This window comes from Acomys russatus, chromosome 11 (assembly GCF_903995435.1).
Source record: "Acomys russatus chromosome 11, mAcoRus1.1, whole genome shotgun sequence".
In the NCBI taxonomy this organism is placed as follows: domain Eukaryota; kingdom Metazoa; phylum Chordata; class Mammalia; order Rodentia; family Muridae; genus Acomys; species Acomys russatus.
The window spans coordinates 56,338,271-56,358,819 of NC_067147.1; the positions used below are offsets into that span (position 1 = coordinate 56,338,271).

The 20,549-nt window shown below is 52.5% G+C and overlaps 1 protein-coding gene across 1 annotated transcript in view; it reads right to left on the bottom strand.

Annotated features, from left to right (window-relative positions):
* The window catches only part of Glp1r (glucagon like peptide 1 receptor), a 35,586-nt gene extending 15,727 nt beyond the window's left edge, over positions 1-19,859 (bottom strand). The window contains exons 1-5 of the mRNA XM_051152623.1: positions 19,508-19,859; positions 12,303-12,399; positions 10,883-10,990; positions 2,743-2,861; positions 2,274-2,380 (exon numbers count right to left, since the gene is read on the bottom strand). Of these exons, the coding sequence (XP_051008580.1) occupies positions 2,274-2,380; positions 2,743-2,861; positions 10,883-10,990; positions 12,303-12,399; positions 19,508-19,585 (509 nt within the window). The 5' untranslated portion in view covers positions 19,586-19,859. The remainder of the gene's footprint in view (positions 1-2,273; positions 2,381-2,742; positions 2,862-10,882; positions 10,991-12,302; positions 12,400-19,507) is intronic.
* Positions 19,860-20,549: the final 690 nt, after the last annotated feature.

Genomic DNA, 20,549 nt, shown 5'->3' on the forward strand with positions numbered 1-20,549 from the left:
AGAGCAAAAAGAAATCTCGTCTTCAGTGACAAAAATAAGTATCAATTTACGAGATTAACTTTTGCTAATCAATAGTTATTATTGATGTATTTTACTCATCAATAAAGCTTGATAGTTGACCAATTTCGCTTCATGTAAATGCACAACTCCTGGGTATAAAAGGCACCATGGAATAATAAAATAAACACAGAGTAAGTATGTCTCAGGCTAATATCCAGATAATGAATCCCTAAGACAAGCCAGAAAAGCCAAATAAACTAATTAAAAAAAAAAAAAAAAAAAAGCAATGAACAAGCAATCCATAGACTAAAATATGAAAAAAAAAAAAAAAAAGAAAAACCACACCCCACTTCATCTCTCTAGGGGTGAAAGATAAGCAAATTAGAATCATAAGAATGTCTTTTACAAGCTTTATAGAGTAGCAGTGCTTAATTCTGAAAATATTAAACGTGGGTGGGGAGGGAGCACAGGGTACCTTCTTCATTGGTTCTTGAGTACAAACTAGCAGTGGCCACCAGGCAAGCAACCTAACAGCAGCTAACAAGACCCTCAAACCAGGCAGGTGGTTATTATTGTCGGCAATTCTGATGACTTGAATACGAAATATCTATGGGATGTGTAGATTTGGATGGTGGCAGTATTTCAGAAGTGATGATCGCTTAGCGGGTAGAGCCTAATTGGAGGAAGTAAGTCAGGAGGGGGTATCTCTGAAGGATATACTTAGCCTGCTTCCTGTCCACCAGGACATGAACAGCTCCCTGTGACTCACACTCTCATGGCCATAATTTTCTACCCGATCCCATGAGGATCAAGAGGCCCAAGGCTGAAGCCTCCAAAATCATGAGCTAAAACAAACCCTTCCACAATGAGCCTGCCCTTGCCTATATATCTCTCGGGTACATAAAAGCAGCTGACACAACAATCATCCAATGAATGCGCTTACTGAACACTGGCTGTGTCTCAGTGGTCTACTGCCGTGAAGAGACACCATGACCAAGGCAACTCTTATGAAGGAAAACATTTAACCGGGGCTGGCTCACAGTTTGAGATTGTTTAGTCCACTATCACCATGGTGGGACGCATGGCAGTGTGCAGGCAGACATGGAGCTAGAGAAGCTGAGAGATCTACAGGCAGCAAAAAAATACTGTGTCTCTACCACACACATACCTACATATAACCTCATACATTCATGTATATATACATAAACATATATACACACACACATACACATGCACATACATACATACATATACATACACGCACACATACACAACACACACACACACACACACACACATATATATATATATATAATTTGAGCATATATAACCTCAAACTTCCTCCAACAAGGCCACACCGCCTAACAGTGCTACTCCTTATGGGCCAAGCATTCAAACACATGAGTCTATAGGGCTCATTCTTACTCCAACCACCAGAGACTAAACGCTCAGTATTCACCGGGGGCTTCAGAGACAAGAGGAGGGAAACTACATCCCCTGTTTTCGTTAAATATTTTTTATTATTTTTTAGCTACGTGTATGTAGTGTGTATGTGGTATGTATGAGCATATGAGTTCAGGTCCCATAGAGAGCAAAAGAGGGTGCGTTGGATCCCTAGAGCCGGAATCACAGGCGGTGCTGGGAATTGAGCCAGGGTCCTCTGTAAGAGCAGGACATGCTCTTCACCACAGAGCCATCTCTCCAGTCCCACCTCTCTGATTCTTGATGACCGATATACTGAGGTTTCTGCCCTCATAATTCTCCTGACGTTAAACTCAGTTCCCCACGCTTATCCCAGAGAGATTAAGGAAGTTGCTTCCCAGCCCCTCATCAGCTAGGTTAGACCCAAGAAAGAACTTTCCTCTGGGGTTAACAAGGCCCAAAATGGCAGAATCCATAGCCATTGATGCTTCCCAAGTCAATAGTCACTGATTATTATCTGCTTGATGGATGAGACTTGTTGGAATTTCCCATCATCTTACCATCCACTGTTACATTTCATATGTGTGCTTGCATGTGTGCATGTGTGTGTGTGTGTGTGCGTTTGCATGTGCATGTGCACGTGTGTGTGCGTGCATGTGCATATGTGAGTGTGTGTGTGTAATTTGGAGCAGACACGCACAGTTACATAGTGGAAATTAGACTGAACACGCACTGTTGCAACCTACATTTTCAACCTCGTGTTTTCCAGAAAGATTTAGAAAGTTCCTCCACAGGGGAACTGGGCATACGACAGTGCCCTTCCCTCCCAGTCTTGAGCCCTGCCATCTTACCTGAAGCCAACAAGGATGGCTGAGGCGATGACCAAGGCGGAGAAGGAAAGCGCGTACCCCACGGTGTAGATAATGTACAGCGACAGGAGCTGTTCCTCGGGGGAGTTCTGTGTACACAGAGGGACATGAGGATGTGTGCCCATCCGGTGGCCTCCTTCTCCCATATCCTTCATTCCAGGGTCCGAGGACTGAAGTGACCTGGGGGGGGCCCCACTTGGAATTCCAGACTCAAGAAGGAAAATGACTTTGGAAGTGGTCCAGGCACATTTACGACCTCGTCCGAGGTGAGCACACATCACCTTTGGCCAGAGAGCAGATGGTCAGAGTCACCAGAAGCATGGGGGGGGGGGCATCGGGGCGTGACAGATGATGTGACAACAGCCAGCCCCACCCAAAGCCTAGGGCCTCTGCTCCCATGAAGCAGAGACCTAGCTGCCCCTTTCCCGCGGCTCAGAACCCTCCAACTCACTCTCTCCCCTCGCTTGGACTCTTCGCACTCCGACAGGTCCCTCCACGGCAGGCTGGAGTTGTCCTTATGTAGCCAGAGGCCCTCCGCTGTGCAGAACCGGTACACGTGGCCCTGAAGCACTGAGCAGGGACACATGGTGGCTGAGGCTCAGCCTAGCAATGAGCAGCCCACCCAGTGTTGCCCTTATCCCTTCCTCTCCTGGGAACACCCTGCTCCATTAGAGCTGACTCTTCTGAGTTAGTAACAGGACATACACACACACACACACACACACACACACACACACACACACACACGCACACACACACACACATACACACACACGCACATACACGCACATACATGCACACACACGCACACACACACGCACACACACAGACACCCCATAATGGTCCAGTACATGACAAGAGGTCCCCAAGGTTCTCAAGAGTCACCCAGCCACCCCCAGCTGCTCCTCCTAGCCACCCAAAGACACAGTTGAGTGAATCCCCAGCTTTTAGGCGAGACAAATAGGAGCCATGTCCTATTACCCAGCCTGGAACCATACTATTGACAAGGTCTGGTGCTGAGCAGAAGGGGCCCTGCCAATCAGTCACCCTCAGGGGTTTCTGATCTTCCTGACTCAGTCTTTTGCCCTCCCGCATTCTTTGGGGGATAGACAGCTTTAAGACCAAAGCTGGTACCAAACTCCTGAGAATGGAAGTAAAGCAACCTACCTACGGAACCCTAACCTGAGGAGGCATGGCCTGCCCAGGGAGGCCCAGTCTGTGGAGATTCAGACTTCCTTTCAAAGACCTCTAAAAGGAACAGAGTCTTAGCTGTTGCTCTTAGAAATTTCCGCTTCAAATAAGGAAACAAAGCTTGCTCCTGCAAGTAACCCCTACGCTCAAGAAAGAAACTGCTCTTTGAGAGGTCTGATTCTCTGCACGAAGGCGGCTCATGCAGCTCCCAGAAAAGAACAGTGCCAAGGGAAATCCACAGGGACCCAACACCGTCTCCACAGGGCTGGGTGTGTGCTGTCACCTGTGTTCTTCGCATCCACTTGAAGATCGGCATGCTGGAGCAGTGCCCAGCATGCCCTACTGTCTAGGAGATGAGGGAGAAGAGTGATTTCTGGCCCCAGACTCCACATGAGACCGGCAGAGTGTTCACTGTATCTAGGAAATGCCTCCTCCATTGCCTCCCTATGGGAGAACTTAAATCTTTCACCAGGGCCAAGGAGCAGGGGTGGGGGGTTGGAGGACAAAGTGGTTAGAGTAATGGGAATTAACACAGGACAGTGAGGAAGGCAGCCAAAGTCAGGGCCTGGCCGTCGAAGATTTAAATTCTACAGACTAAACTCAAATCAGTGAGATGGACCAGGAGGTAGAGTTGTCTGCTACGAAGCCTGGTGTCCCGAGTTCAGTCTCTGGGACCCTGTGATAAGAAGAAAAGAACCAACATCTATAAGCTGCCCTCTGACCTCCACGTGAGTGCTATCGCACGTGCCTCCCCTAAAGGAGCAAATTAATGTAATACAAATATTTTAAAGACCAAACGACTTGAAGAGCCTGTGGCGGTGGGCTGTGGGTGGCAGGCACTGTGGGCAGAAAGGCACAGGGAGAATATAGAAGTCATCAGGAGCCCTTGGTGGCCACGGCTGGTCAGTGTTAGAGGGGTGTCAGTAAGAATTAATTAATATATGTACACAGCAGAGTAGCAGCTGCACCCTTGGGTGGCATACCCAAGGAATGCCCACCTCCAGGGGGGCCACTCAGTACAGAAATCCAATTTCCCAGCTGCTAAGACCACTGTTGTGTGCCAGGGAGCCTTACTGTCCTGTGAGAGTCCTCTTCCAGTGCAGTCATGTACCTGTCAATCAAGCCTTATTCTCAACAGCAGCAACCCTGCCACCCAGCCCAGTGCGGGCAGCCTTCACATCTTACCTCTTCTTTCTCTCTTCCCTTCATGAATAGGCCCTGAAGCGGGGGTTGGGGGTGGGGGGGTGGCAGGGGGTGAGTCCCATGTGAGGTGAGAGAAGGTGTCAAAGTAAACCAGCTTTGTAATACCACTATGACTGTTAGAAGAGCCTCGTGTGTGTGTGTGTGTGTGTGTGTCTGTCTGTCTGTCTGAGTGTGTGTGTCTGTGTTTGTGTGCCTGTCTCTGTGTGCCTGTGTGTGTGTGTCTGTCTATGTGTCTATGTGTGTGTGTGTCTGTCTATGTGTCTATGTGTGTGTGTGTGTGTGTGTCTGTGGGTGTGTATGTCTGTGTGTCTGTCTGTCTGTCTCTGTGTGTATATATCTGTCTCTGTGTGTTGTATACATGCATGCATGTCTCTGGGACACATACATGTGAACATATGTGCATGGAGGCCAGAAGTTGATGGTGGATGTCAGGTGTCTCCCCAACAACCACCTTATATTTTGGACAGGATCTTTCACTGAACCTGGAGCTCCCTGACTGGGCTAGACTAGCTGACTGGCCAGCCCCGCCCCTGTGCAGGCACACCCCACCACGCCCAGCTTTTTGCACGCCCCTTGGCCTGGAACCTGCATTTTTGGAGACTCTAACAAACCCCTAAGAGTCTGATGGCAGCACGTCCAGCAGCGAGGAATGAGCTGAGCACAGGAACATATCTAAGGAGTTTAAGAATGGCTGGGTACAGTGGAGGGCCAGCACATGGCCTCATTTTAGCATCTTGAAGGGCTACCTTTGGGCCTCTGTTATCTGGTGTATGGAAACTTAAAGTTCTTTCTGGGAGTCCAGGCTCCTGGTAGATAGCACACCTGTCTTTGGGCTGTAGATGCACCCCAAGAATGGTGATGGGGACCTGAGCCAATTTTGTGGGAATGACACTGGTATCAGCCTGCTCCATAGGCTGTCTGTGTGGGAGGAAGTGGGGAGGGAGGGAGGGAGGGAGCTTGGGAACGAGAAGAAGAGAGAAAACGCAGCAGTGGACTCTTCCCAGATCTGGCACAAACCCCAGCACACACACAGTAGGTACCATAACCTACAAGCACTGTGCACACAGTAGGCATTATGCCTTATATGTACCATGCACATAGTAGGCACTGTACCCTACATGCACCATGCATATAGTAGACACCATAACCTACACTCATTGGCACACAGTAGGCACTATATCCTACATGCACTGGGAACACAGGAAGCACTGTACCCTACATACACTGTACACACAGGAGACACAGGACATGCATCATGCACACAGTAGGCACCATACTCTACATGCACCTGGCACACAGAAAGAACTGTACCCTGCACACACTGTACACATAGGAGACAAAAGACATGCACCAGGCACACAGTAGGCACCATACCCTACCTGCACCATGCACACAGTAGGCACCGTACTCTACATGCACCAGGCACACAGGAAGCACCATACCCTATGTACATTGTGCACACAGGAGACACAGGACATGCACCATGCATACAATAGGTGCCGTACCCTACATGCACAGCACACACTGGAGGCACTGTACTATTGGAGGCTTCTTTCCTACATGCATTGCACCTGTGGTCTCTGAGGACTATTTACCCACAGAATCAAGTTTTGAACACCTACTGTATGCCTGCCCCTAAGAACATCATAGCAGCCTCACCAAGGAGACATGGTTAACCCCATTTTACAGATGAAAATACCGAGCCTCTGAGAAGCCATGAAGCTCAGGATCATGCAGATAGGAAGCAGGATTCTAGCTCCTTCTAAAATAGACAGGATTCAAACTCTCAGCTCTCTGCCTCTAGGATCTAAACATTAGCAGTCAGAGTTGTGCCAAGAGTCAATTGTGGCCAGGTGCCATTTTCCCCTGTTCTTCCCCTGGGTTTGGATTCCCACACAGACCACGTGGCCCCTAGACAGCCTGCATAGCTCTGGGCTCTGCTTGGGGCCAGCTTGGGGATGGGGAGGCGGTGTGTGCAAGGATGTGTGCCTTCCTGGCTTAGAGTCAAGAGATCACTGTGTCCCAGCGAAGCCCAGGCAGCAAGTTAATCTGTCAGTTAGCCCTCATTAACATCAAATATTAAAAGCCACATCTGGGTCCTGGCTGAGCCCATGGTCCCCAAATGCCCTTCTTGGCTGGAGGTGGGTGGTCTGGGCAAAGCCCTGCTTATCAGTTCGGCTTTATCTGGCCTGTGAGGAGCTGGCCAATCACAGCATAGGCTTGGCTTGGTCTAGTCAATAGAAGGAGGGCAACCAGGCGGCCGCATGCCAGGAGGCCCAGGGATATTTCATTAAGTCAGACCCTGGTGCTGGAAATAAAACCCCCAATTAAACACTTCGCCTCCCGGAAGCTGCCACGGCGTCTGTAATCAAGCTAACAGCCGCCCTTCCACGTGAATGGCGGGCACTCAACGCTGTGGAGAGCTGCTAGCTCCTGCACCCTGGCAACAGAGATGCTGGCAAGGGCCAGAGGGGCCCCATTTCACAGATGGAGATGCAGAGGCTCAGAGAGCCTGGCACCTCTCCCCGTATGTGACAGGGCGGAGTAGGGTAGCAATGAGGGGGCCAGATCCGGGTGGGGGCACTGAGAAGCTTGGAGCATCAGGAAGAAGCTGGGTTATAAAGTCCAGACTCAAGTGTGAATCCTGGTGCCACTCTAGATCAGCCATGGCACTTGGGTGGGGGGAGGAGGCGGGATGTTACCTCACTTCCCCGGCTACATCACTTCCCCGGCTCTCAGCGTCCCTCACCTATAAAATGGAAGCCATTCTGAGAATGTTTAGGAACTGTCTGGCACACACACAGTCCCAGTGGGGGCCTCACTACCTCCCCCAGCTTTAGGAGGCGAGAACTCCTGTCTCCCCTTGGTAACCCCAGCCCTCTCTAAAAGCTCCCAGGCAGGCTCCACATTGCGCAGGGGAGGTGACCTGTCAGAGGCTCTAAGAATTGCGAGTGATAGGCTATTTTAAAAGCATTTTATGGCCCCCATATAATTAGAGTTAAGCTAACAAACAGGTAGGAACCTGGAGAGGGCCGGCTAATGAGCCTGGGATGATGTAAAGCAGCGGATCCCTGCTGGAGAGTAAATGGGGCTGCCATAAGGCCGGGAGACAGCCGACACACAGACTGCATCTTCTTGTCTCCTGTGGACCAGACTCCTCCTTCCTACGCCGTTATCTTGGTACTCATCCGATCTTTCGGCACTATCTGGAGTCCCAAGTCCATGACGAAAAAGGATCAGACTGCAAGGTTTTCCTGGGACACTGTGCACCTCTGAGGCCTGAGGTCTTGGTCCTGTGTCCGAGGTGCCCCCTAAGCACTCACCGGCCTCTTCCCCCGCCTATGCCCGTCCTCCCTGCCTGGCCCCAGTGTCACCTGTCCTGATGTCACGCCCCAGGAAATAAGATGTCTCTGACTTCCCCCACCTGCCTCTGCTTGGACCATAAAGTTGACCCCTCCCCTCTCCAGCTCCATGCAGCTCCCCTGCATATGTCACACAAACATATTCCTAGCTGCTGACGAGGACTTAGCTCAGCCACGGCCATTGGTTTGAATTTGGTTCTATGTGAGGTCACCCGCCCCTCCATCTTGCTCTGAACCCCAGAAGGCTCACTCCTTCTATGTGGCATCACACAATTCTTGCCCCTTCCATTACTGGGTTTGGTCAACAGGCGACACCGGCACAGGACACTAGGATGGGAAAGAACCCGGGCATCACTCTCTCACCTCTACCCTGCTGGAGTCTGGGGCTCCAGCTACAACGTTGCCCCTTCTTGGCCTCTTTAGCCTAACTCCAGCCATCTTGGGCACCTCTGGCCCCAAGCCTACTGCCTTCTTCTTCTCAAGCCTTTAGGGGTGCTGAGCTCTGTCCATTATATTCCTTTCATATGCCCCACTGGGCATGTTTTCTAGAGACACCCCCGCCCTTGCTGAGACAAGGCCCCACCTGTCATCTCCTTGTCCCCAGCACATGCTGTGAGGCCTCTCTACTAGCTGCTCCCTGTCGTAGGCTAAGAATGCTCCAGAGACGTCCCTTTCCTCATCCCTCACAGCTCTGGGCGAGGTTAGGGAGCCCCTCTGGTACAGTGATAGCATCATGTGAGTCCAGTGGGTGCCTCTGTGGGTCTCCAAGTCAAGAGAGGGAGCCAGGGTTGGTGATCTGGGTGTTGAGGAAGGTGGGAGGAGTAAATTAGCCTGGTGAGACGGGAGGGAAGGTGGCTGGCAGGGGGCCTGTGCAGAGGCCGTTATCTTCATGGAGAAAGCAATAAAACCGTGTTCGCTCATAAACGGGCACCACCAGGACCTATTTCCTGCTCAAATAAAATTAAAGGTGATGGATGGAGCAGCAAGCGCAGGCAGAGCTGGGGGCGCTTGGTGCTGAGTGATAGGCTCTGTCCCATGCCTGGCTCCCTGGGGTGTAGGGGCTCAGCCTGCCCGAGCAGAGGTCCCAAATCTTTGAGGCAGGGAACACGTGTGTCACGCAGGAAGGTGCCAAGGCATGTAGGGCAAGTGAGAACAAAATGAATGGAGACTTGTTTTCTCCCTGAGGATCTCCAATCCTCTCCCAACGGCATCACTCGGTTTTATCCCAGCCCCTGAGTGCGCATACAAACCAGAGCACAGAGAGGTCTAGGAACCACTCCTGACCACACAGCCACCTGGGCCTCAACGAGCAGAGCCACGGATTGCATGGCTCAGAGGGAGAGGGCAGGATCCCATTGCCCTTAACGTGTGTCCAGCCAGTAGAGGTCATTCAGACCACTCACCTGTCTCCAGACCCAGTGCCACACGCAGGCAGGCATGCACATGCACGTTCGGGCACAGTCCAGCTCCCCAGGAAGCCTGGCTCAGCAATTAAACAATGAAGTGCAGAGACTAACCCAGCTTTCTGGACTGATGCCCAGGTCTGCCAAGCCAGCTAACTGTGTGTCTTGGAAAAGCCATGTCATATCTCTGTACGTCAGCAGCCTCATCAATAGAGAGAATAGGAGTAATTGCTTCAGAGAGCTGTAGGCATCGCCGAATGAGTGTCTTGCCTGTCAACAGGCAAAGGGTGCGGAGGAATTCTGAGTGACAGGGCCACCTAGCCACTTGGAGCCTGCCTCTTTTAGGCTCCGGATAGCTCTGAATAGCTCAGGAGAGATGGGTGGAGCCTCGCTAGAAGACCTGCCTAGGTCTCATCAGACCATACTTCATCCTGAAGAGAAGTTTGTGTCTGGCCCACCAGGCCACCTCCTCCAAGAAACATGTGCTGGAGACACTTGAGAATGGCAGATCCCTAGGGTTTACTGACAAGGCAGTCTAGTCAGGGTGGACGTTCTGTGAGGCTCACCCAAGGCCCACCCTCTCTACATGGAGGGCCATACTTGTGGATGTAAATAAAATTGTACATAAAATTGCACCTGCACACATATGAACAGACACACACACAGACACACAGACACACAGACACACACACACACACACACACACACACACCTTTCCTCCCCTCGTGGACACTGGGATTCCTTGCAGCAAGAATGCTTGTCTCTGTTAACCCCTATGGAGCCTCAGCAAGGAGACTAGGATGGAGCAATAGCCACAGAAATTACCACTGCAGTCATGAGCACCCTGGCCCTTTGCGGGGCTCGGTGGGGAGTGACTTTCCCACCCACGCAATCATATCTTTCCCAGTGTAGAGTGTCCCCTGCAGGCTGGACCAGGACTGAGGGACCAGCCCACCATGCCCTGGAGCATGGTTCTCTGTGGTCCTTTAAAAGACTCTCTCTCTCCCTCTCTCTCTCTCTCTCTCTCTCTCTCTCTCTCTCTCTCTCTCTCTCTCTCTCACACACACACACACACACACACACACACACACACACACATGCATGCACACACCAGGCAGAGGCACCCCTCTAGGTCCCTCCTTCCTGTCCCCCCATGGTCTGTTCCTCCCTCCTGCCCCTTTGTTGACCAGGAGGGTCTCATTCCTGCTTTAAGTCATATTCCACCTCTGTCTGCACACGCATCAGACTCAGGACACCTCGGGCAGTTCTGACTCCTGTCATTGCTAGCTATCCAAGCACCAGGCCAAAAGCAGGTGGGCTACCCTCCAGGAGGCCTGAGGACACTTTCAGTACAGGATCTGGGTCCCAAAGGAAGGGAGGCCACGTCCCAATCTCCTCCAGAGTCCTGAGGACAGAGAAGGGACACACTCACCACTGCTGGCCCAGGGCAGGTACCAGGGGCAGCTGACATTCACGAAGGAACCCGGGGGCCCATCTGGCCAGCAGGCATAGTCATCAAAGGTTCGGTTGCAGAAAAGGCCTGTAGAAACAGCAGAGCCATCTCTGAATCCCAGGCTGTCATTTATCCTTCCTTCCTACCTCCTCCCCAACCACTGGAAGCTGTACCCCCAAACCTCAGCTGAGTGTTTACTGCATGCTGAGCACTCTCCCTCATTGGGCTGACTGCATGCTGAGCACTCTCCCCATGGGGCTCACTGCATGCTGAGCACTCTCCCCATGGGGCTCACTGCATGCTGAGCACTCTCCCCATGGGGCTCACTGCATGCTGAGCACTCTCTCTCATTGGGCTCACTGCATGCTGAGCACTCTCCCCATGGGGATCACTGCATGCTGAACTCTCTCTCCATGAGGCTCACTGCATGCTGAGCACTCTCCCCATGGGGCTCACTGCATGCTGAGCACTCTCCTCATGGGGCTCATTGGATGCTGAGCATTCTCCCCTCAGAGCAGGGACCAAGGAAAGACACCTTATGCATGCATCAGGGGCAGGACCTTTAAGCAGATTCCTTCACAACTCTATGCTGTCCTCTGTGGAATGGAGGTATGCCCTGGTCCATGGAACTTTGCTATAGCATATGCTATATAGAAGAAGCTATATAGTAAGGGCTCAACAGATGGATCCTATAAGGCATTTTTGAGCTGTTCTTCACAGATGGGAGGGAAATGTTGGCCCATGAGGCTGAGGAGACCTTCCCCAGGTCACTGATATGGTCAGAGATAGGATTTGAACCCAAGCCCAACTGGCTCCAATGCTGTGATCTGTAAACCATCTTATAACCCTCCCTCAAAGATTGACTCCCATTGGCTCAGCTGGTGGAATGTTTGTCTAGCATGCATAAGGCCCTACATTCAGCCCCCAGCACTGCATAAGCCAGGTGTGATGGCACAAAACACCAATGCTTGGGAGGTAGAAGCAGGGTGACCAGAAGTTCAAAATCGTCCATGGCTACATAGCGAGATGGAAGCTAGCCTGGGCTACATGAGCTCTTGTCTCAAAAAATAAAGATTGATTTGTATAAATGTCTATGTTGGGCCTTCAGTCTATGCACAATTAAGGAGGAGCTGAGGAGAACACTAAAAGGACAGTGGGGTACCTGCCCTGGGGGTAAAGACAGCAAGCAATAAAGCATTCTCACAAAGCTGTCTGAGAGAAGACAGGTGGGAAGGGGGCTGGAAAGCGCTTCAGTGATGATGTAATGTGGTCCCTGGGACAGAGCCCCAGGCAGCTAGCATTCCAGAAAGAAGCAACACCAGCTCTGGACTTGGGGTCAGAAGAGCCTCCCCTGGAGCTGTGTGGGGCGGTACAGGCGTGAGGGCTCATCAGGACTCACCTGTGGCCAGAAGCGGTGTTTCAGTGAGGAAATGCTGGCACTGGCGTCGGTATTCTCGCCATTTCTGCACCGTCTCCGAGAGGGATACCGTGGCACCCTATGAGGGAAAACAGAAATGGAGACCCTGTGGCTCCAGGAGCCCCTTCCACTCCCCCATCCTCATGGTCTCTTAATCTCTAGTGGAACAAAGCCCACTGGGAACTTCTGGAAGGGAAGAGAGAAGTGACTGTCACTTTGGGGATCCAGGCAGGGCCTTTTGTGTGTTTATTCCGCCCAGGGGACTGTGCAAGGCCAACGTGTACGAAGTACCCAGCAAGTGTCTAACAGATTAATGCCTGAGGAGGTGGGGTGAAGGAGAGTGCAGAGGGAGAATATGTGACTCATTCATGGTCCCATCTGCCCTTCATCTACCCTCAGCAAGGAGAGACTTCCTGAGGGACAGGGCTGCATCACAGCCTGGGGCTCCTCCCCTCCTGATGTCTGGCCATGCAGACTGCCTGGAGATGTCTTGCTTCCAACTGTTCTAGAAGAGTCAAGAGAAGACTCCATCAAAGGCACAGGGCATCTTGGGAAGCAGAGTCAAGGCCAGTAGGCAGATCCATCTAGTTCAGTGGCTAACCTCCAGCACCCGAGGATGCAGGATGTGGTCTCACTGAGGGCTTATATAAAGAGCCAAAATATCACCCACTCCTCCTGCTAGACTCAGTTGCTGCCCTAGGAAGGGAAGACCTTCCCTCCCCACAGCCTCTTCCAGTACAACACAGATCTGATATTCAGCCTGCTTCTATATCCCAGGGGATGCTGAGGGCAGGGCGAAGACAGAAAATTTCCAGAACACTTAAGTTGTACCTGCACTGGGAGATGGCCTCTTACCTGTAATGGAAGGCTGGGAGCCTAAATAAGTCTAACAGCACTGGCCTTTGAGAGTGTGCCACTAACATCCACTGAGCACATCCCCTCTGCGTATTTCTGAGTGTTTCCTTTGAGCTGTAATGCTTTTTAATTTGTCCCACAAACATCCTTAAAGATTAAAAATATTACCCACTTAGAAATGATAGTTGTCAAAATTATCAGAGAGCCCCTTGTTGGGATTTATACACAAGGACATTCACACATGAGTGTGCATATGTGCATGTGTGCACAGGAGAGAGAGACAGAGGGGGTGGCAGAGAGAGAGAGAGAGAGAGAGAGAGAGAGAGAGAGGTGCCACAGAGTACAGAGTGTATGTGGAGGTCAGGTGGCAGCCAGTGGAAGTCAATTCTCTCATTCAATCATGTGGGATACTGAGGATTGAACTCATATTGTCAGACGTGGCAGCAAGCACCCTGAGAGCCATTTCTCTAGCCTAGAAGTTTATTTTTCTGAAACCACAAGTTACACATAGGTGATAAAATGAAAAGTCTGATTTCCAGATACCTTGGGCCCCTGAGTCCTAGTCACGCCCTCACCCTGACACACACACACACACACACACACACACACACACTCATACACCAGATCTGATTTCTGGATGAGCCTGCCCTGGTTTAAGCAGAGTCTTAGTTCATATGACATCACCACAGAACAACATACAGTGACATGTGCTTGTTCCTAGTGACATGGAAAGTTCCAGAAGCAAGGGGGGTTGGTGGTGTCAAGCTTGCTCTGAATGCCACCAACATCTCTGGAGTGAGTGTGCTGGTGAGGCTGCCCTGAAGGACAGGTTCTTCTGAGAGCAAAGGTCAGCAGTATTTGCTTGGAGAATAAAGAAAAGGAAATCAAATGTGCCAGCAGCCAAGGTGGATTGTGCTTGGAGCCATTCCTGCGGGGTGGCAGATTCATTGGACTAAATCAGGGAGGATTGGTGCTACTTCCCTCCCTTCCTTTTCTGCTTCCCTCTTCCTCTCTTCTCACTGTCCTGAAGGCAGTGGGGCAGGTGAGGGCAGGCAGCAGCAAGGCAAGGAATCCCCCACAATGTCCGCTCTTAGTGGGACAAGTAGCAGAAGGCAAGGTCACTGCTGGGAACTGAGGCAGCAGGTGCGTCTAGCCAGGGAGTGAGCAGGAGGTCCGAGAATACAGCAGCTGGGGAAGGGCTGGTGGCCAGAGACAGGACCTTGATGGCCAGCCACCACAGGGAGCATCATCAAAGATACGTTGACAGTGACTAAGAGCGGAGGGAAGACATGAAACTTAACTTCGCATCTGGGGTTCTGTTGGGACTTGGCCTTGCCTCCCCCTAAAGCCATAGAGTGCCAAGGTTAGACAGTAGAGGGGACAGGAGAGATTTGGAGACTACGCTGAGAGTCTTCAGGCTGTATGAGGTTGGGTAGAATGTTCTGCAGGACAAATGACGTAAGGAGGCAGTGGGGGTAAGAGCTCAGGAAGTGGTCAGGGCAGGTCTCGGTGTTGATCCGAAGAGTCATCTGGGGCCTGAGAGGTACAGGAAGGCAAAATGGAGGCTGGCCTAGCAAGGAAGATGGGCATTTCAACAGGAAGGCACAGTAGGGACAAAAACGGAGAGCCGGATGGAAAATGGCTCTGTCCATAAAGTGTGCCCTGCAAACCCACGGAAGTCTAAATCCCATACCCAGAGCCCAGGTGAAAAGCTGGGTAGGGTGGCACATGCTTTTAATCTCAGAGCTGGGAAGGTGGGATTTGGGGCAGGAGCTGGTTAACATGATAATCAAGCCCCAGGTCCCAGAGGCAGAAAACCCACCTCAGAAGCAAAGCCAAATAAACCAAAAGGCATAATACATATGGTTCTTGAGGATCAACACTCAGGTTTGACCCACGTCCCCCACATGCATGCACACACATATGAATGCATGTAAGCCCACAACACATGTACATACATATGTACATACATGCTCATCCACAGAGACGTCCAAGACAATTTCCGGGGCAAAAAGAATGGTGGGAGTGACAGATAGGAAGCTCTGATCTGAGACAAACCCTGTTGAAGTCGGGGCCACTGAGTGCCACAGACCCTGGGGCCCAGGTGACAAGGCAGTGAATGGCCCTCGTTTTGGGGTTAGATCTGCACTTGATCCCGTAGCTCTCTCCTAAGTTGGGCCTGTGACCTTGTGCAAGCCTTCACTTCTAACCTCAGCTTGCCTATGTGACAAAAGGGACCGACAAGAGTCCACGCCTGGAAGACTGTGCCAACTAAGCTACAGCTTACAGTGACCCTTGGCAGATGGGAGAGGCTGTCAGAGCCTTGGTTCGGAGGATTTCCTCTGTTTAGAAGACAGACTGGAACCCTGAGGCTGGCTTCCTGGATTTAGGGAGAGTCTTCTTTCTAAATTCAATAAACTGCCAGGAGGGAGAAATTAGCAGGGCTGTCCCAGGGTGGTAACAATGGTTAGAACAGTTCAGAAGCCTCAGGGGCCAGAAGGACAGCCTAGCATTTCCTAGGACCAGCAGCTCCAGGGTATTGGGGCAGGGAGAAGTAAGTGAGGACAATGCCCAGGTGGAGGGGACAGTAAGGAGGGGACACCCCTAGGAGAAGAGGCAAGAGTTGGAGAATAGACCACTAAGGGGTTTACAGCCTGCTCCCATCTGCTCTGTGCACAATCTGCACAGCGACACAGGCCGCCCTCCATGGGCTCCGCATAAGAGTGTGCACCAGGGTTGTTTCTTTTCTGGAAATCATTTGGGTTGAGGGGTAGGAGAAAAAGGAGGCCAGTCTCTTCTTACTACTGGGGGAGGGAGGAGGGAGGTGCGGCCCCTCAGAAGGAGCAAACAGGGCTCCAAAGACAGTTTCTAGAAGCCCCAACCAGGTATAGCCCTGCAGATTCCTGCCATTTCCTTCTGGAACACCGCACTTTTCTTCTTTCTGGTTCCCCCTCCGAGCCTGGATCATGCTTCCCATTGCTGAGTCCTGTGGTTTTGTGTCCGTGTTTTGTTTTCTTAAGATCATTCCTGAGACAGCTGACCAGCCAGGGCAAGGCAAGGTACAGGCAACTTCTCTCAGACTCGGGTAACCGCTCAAAGGCACACTGTCACACACAGTCCCCCTCACACTGTCACACACAGTCCCCCTCACACTGTCACACACAGTCCCCCTCACACTGTCACACACAGTCCCCCTCACACTGTCACACACAGTCCCCCTCACACTGTCAGGGATGTTTCCAGCACTGAGACCCTGACCTTGAGTCTCCTGTCCCCCACACCATCACACCCAGACCATCGGACACACAGGCACATGCTGAAACACTGACCAATACACACACACACACACACACACACACACACACACACACACACACACAATCACACAATCACACATATAAACACTGTAAGAAGCTCAGCACCTCTCCCCTACGTGGGCACATACAAGCAGATCCCCATTCACTCGCCAGGCTGTTACATACAACCCCATACCCTCCCCCCCAAAACACAGTTTAACAGGCAGGATACCAGCACACACACAAAACACTACACCACACTGCACAGTTGGACACGTTATTACATGTTGATAGGTTATTGCTCATACATGGAGACTCCCATCCAGACTGTCACACAAACAGTCCCCAACAAACACATAGTGAAACAGGGGCTTGTACACCTTGTACACCTATCTCCTAATCTATCTCTGTCTCCTTATATGCATCTCTGTGTAATACACCACACACACACACACACACACACACACACACACACACACACACAGAGGAATTTGCCAAAGGACAGGTACAATAAATGAAGGACCTATTTTTCCTCAGCGCCAGGCACTGAGGGCCAGGATGTGGTTTCTTGGCTGCTCCTGGACAGCCCTGTGCTGGGTCTTTCCGTGTCTGGAAGGAAGCCCAGCTAGGGACAAAGTCCACCCAGACCAAGCTGTAGCCTCAGCCTCCATTGCCCTTTGCTGGAGTGCAGAGGCCGGGCGGGGGGGGGGGGGGGCTTCCAACAATCCTGCTCCAGGCTCTCCTCTGCAGCCTCGGGAACACACCAGGTTCCAAAGGACAGCTCCCCCAGAGGCCTTGAGTTTTGGTGTCCCCTTGGTGCCCCCCTCCACCCATTCATGTCAGATGCTGTGATCTCTGTTTTACCCTTAGGGAAACTGGGGGGTTTGGGACCCTGGAGGGTCCTGCTGAAGAGTTCCAGAGAAGCTCAGACCTGACCTCAGAACCCAGCTGCATCTGGTTGGCACGTCAAATGTCAAGGGCCCGCCTGCCTCTCAGGAGCCCAGCTCCACGGGGAGGAAGAAAGCAGAAAGAGGAGTGGTCCTTCACACACTGGAGTAGCAGGTCTGCAGAAGTCAGTCCAGCCATCCCTCATCCTGCAAGGAAGAAACTTCCGGCCTCACCAGACCTGCTCCCTCAGCCTTCATGGCCTCCAAAAGGAAGCAGTGAGCCAAGAACTGGGCTCCTTCACTCTTGCCTTCCCTGTTCCTGAGCTGCTGGATCACATCGCCTAGGGAACCCTGTTTCTAAGCACTTACCCACCGCAAGCGGCATGAAGGGGGACGTTGTAATCTTGCTGACCTCGCAGACAGAAACTAAAACACAAAATTTATTTTTGGGTCTTCTGAGTGTCCATGAGGTTGTGTCGTAATTACTGCAATCTAATCTCGAAGTGGCCTGGTCACATACACACTTCTGTGGCTGCTGGAAATTGTCGGTACACCCCCCCCCCATAACAAGGGCACCCCATCAAAAGCTCGAGTGTGTCTCTTCAGTGCCTGCATTTTCTGCCACCCGGGTGCTGTTACGCACCAGGGCTGGAGTGAGATGACGTGGAGGCGGTCCAAGGAGCCTGCCACTGGGGAAGGGGGATTTACAGGAGAAGACAGGCAGGCCCCAAGTTTGACTCTCTTCCTTCAATCCCAACCTGATCTGCAAATGTGGCCTGCAGCAGCCTTGAGCCAGGAGGCTCACCCGCCTCCCCACCTTCCCGGCTCACAGAACTCAGCAGTGTATCTGCGGTGGTGACTCTGGAAAGAACCCAATGTCACCAGGAAAGCCATGGCCTGTGGGGGGGGGGGGGGAGAACAGTGATGAAGGTGCCAGGGATTTGGGGAAGGTGTCTCTTGGGGTCGGCTGGCCCTGGAGAACAGGGAGAGGGAGAGGAGTAGCCTGGGATTTGGGATTTGGGGACACTAACAATGCTGGCACTTTCCTTGGGAGACACCTCTGCCCACAACTGGGTTCTCAGCCACGAGTATGGTCTGCACACCCCCGCCCCAATTCAGACCAAGTCAAGCCAGGGCAGGCCCGCTCCCTAAAGGTCTGCCTGTGGACACAGAAGATGATGGGACAAAGTGTTCTCTTATATAGGACACTGCCCAAGCCTGGGGCCTCTTCTACTCAGGGGTGTCCTGGCACTTTTGAACAACTGCCTTCCCAACAAGGAGCTGACCATCATGGGCAGGGCAGGAGTCTGGGGCAGGACACGCAGGCAGGTCAGTGAGAGCCTGAGAAGAATCCACCTGAGTCCAACTGCAACCTATTCTTTGGAGACACCAAGGAAGGTATGATGGTCCTGAGGGTCCCAGGATGCTTTCTGCTGGGTTATTGATCAACGGGGGACTAGAATGGGTGTTAGCCGACTGTGTGAGAAGGCTTATCTGATTGGGAGGGTTCGGGGGAACCTGCTGCATGCTTGCTGCAGAGGCTGGGGTGGGGGTGGTAAGCCAGTGCCACCTGAGAGGTCATCAGGAAGGACAACAAGCTGTCACCGGCAGGGTCCCTTGGGCTATGAGTCAAAGACTGTGATGAGGGGCCAATGACGGAGGGGGGGAGGAGCTGGGTTTCCAGGCCCCTTCAGCCTTCTAGAGCATCCTGAGTAACGCCGCCCCCCCCCCCCGCCACACACACACACACACACACACACACACACACACACACACACAAGAGAACACAAGACCCGAGTACAGGGGGAAGCTCCAAGAGCCAATGGGTTTGGCAAAAGGAGTTGGGAAAGTGGTAGAAGGACAAAGATGCTTAGCAGAAGTCAGAGCAGGGCAAGGCAAATGCAGGGCAGCTGGTGCCCTGGCAGTGGAGCTGTGGCCCAAAAGTGGGGTGCCTCTTCAGGATGAGGGTAGTCACCTGGTGTCCAACCCCAACTGGGCTCCCCACCTCCTTTCTCCCCTGAGCCTTGCACTTCCCCTGTCTGGGGTCCCGGAGTTTCGCTCAAGTCCAAAGGCCCTTCCGCTAGCTCCTGCGCCCGCAGAACACCGCAGCGTCCCCTTCCCATTTGTCTCCGGGGTCCCCGGGGCTCACCTGGGGGCGGGGGCCGGCCCTGCCCACCGCCCCGAGCAGCAGGAGCGCCAGGCGCAGTAGGCTAGGGGTGCTGGCCATGGTGGGGCGCTCAGGACTGGGTCATAGCTGCCACCTGCGGAACCGCGCACCGCGACTGATCCCTGCCGGGCTGCGGGGGAGGAGCCGGTGGGGGACCGCCCCGCCCGCCCGCAGAAGGGATCGGGCGGGGTCCCTGTCGTCTTCCGCCCGTGTCTCGGGAGGCTGGGGGGTCAGACAAGCAGCCTGCGTCCCGGGCCAGCGGGTGCTCCGCTTTGCGCTTCCCACAGGCGCCACTCAGGTTTAAGAACCGCAGGAGTGGAGCCACCAGCTCTGAGCGCCTGCGATGCGTGCGCCTGGCCAGCTCGCTGCGACCAGTGGGGCCCGCCTCCCACCCCCGCACCCCAATCTCCTTCAGGCTCCCCCTCAACTAGGAAAAGCCACGCCCCCGCCGAGTCAGTGCTTTAAAAAGGAAACTGAGGTCTGAGAGAAGTAGAATTGGACAAGGTCACAGTGTTTATCAGACTTCTCCTAGGGAGTGTATCCTACACGTTGTCAGTGACTAGGAAAGAAAGATCCATCTATGCGGGGCTATCTACTTGCCCAGTCCCATCCTTATGCCAAGCCTAGTTTCTGGGCCTGCCTGGGAGTCAAGGTTGCAGGACTCCAAGGAGGGTCCTCAAGCTCCCTTCTGTCTGGAAACTTTAGAAATTCCACGGTGGAAAGGCTTGAGGCTGGAGGTCTGTCTTTCTAGAACTTTCCAAATGTTCCTTGCCCACCCTTTGCAGCCTGCGGGGGCTTACTACTTACTATAGCCACTGCATAAGTGTGATCATGTGCTTTCTGACCGGCATCCCTGTGTACTTCAGTCTGTCTTCCTACTTTGTGGAGAGACTCTTAACGTTTTGATTTTTTTTCCCCATCTTTGCCCTTGCATCCAGTTCAGGTCTTAGGGAGCTCCAGTCTCCCATCTGTTCTGCAAGTCAGTAAATGGAACAGGCAAGCAGAGAGATACAACTAACCCTCT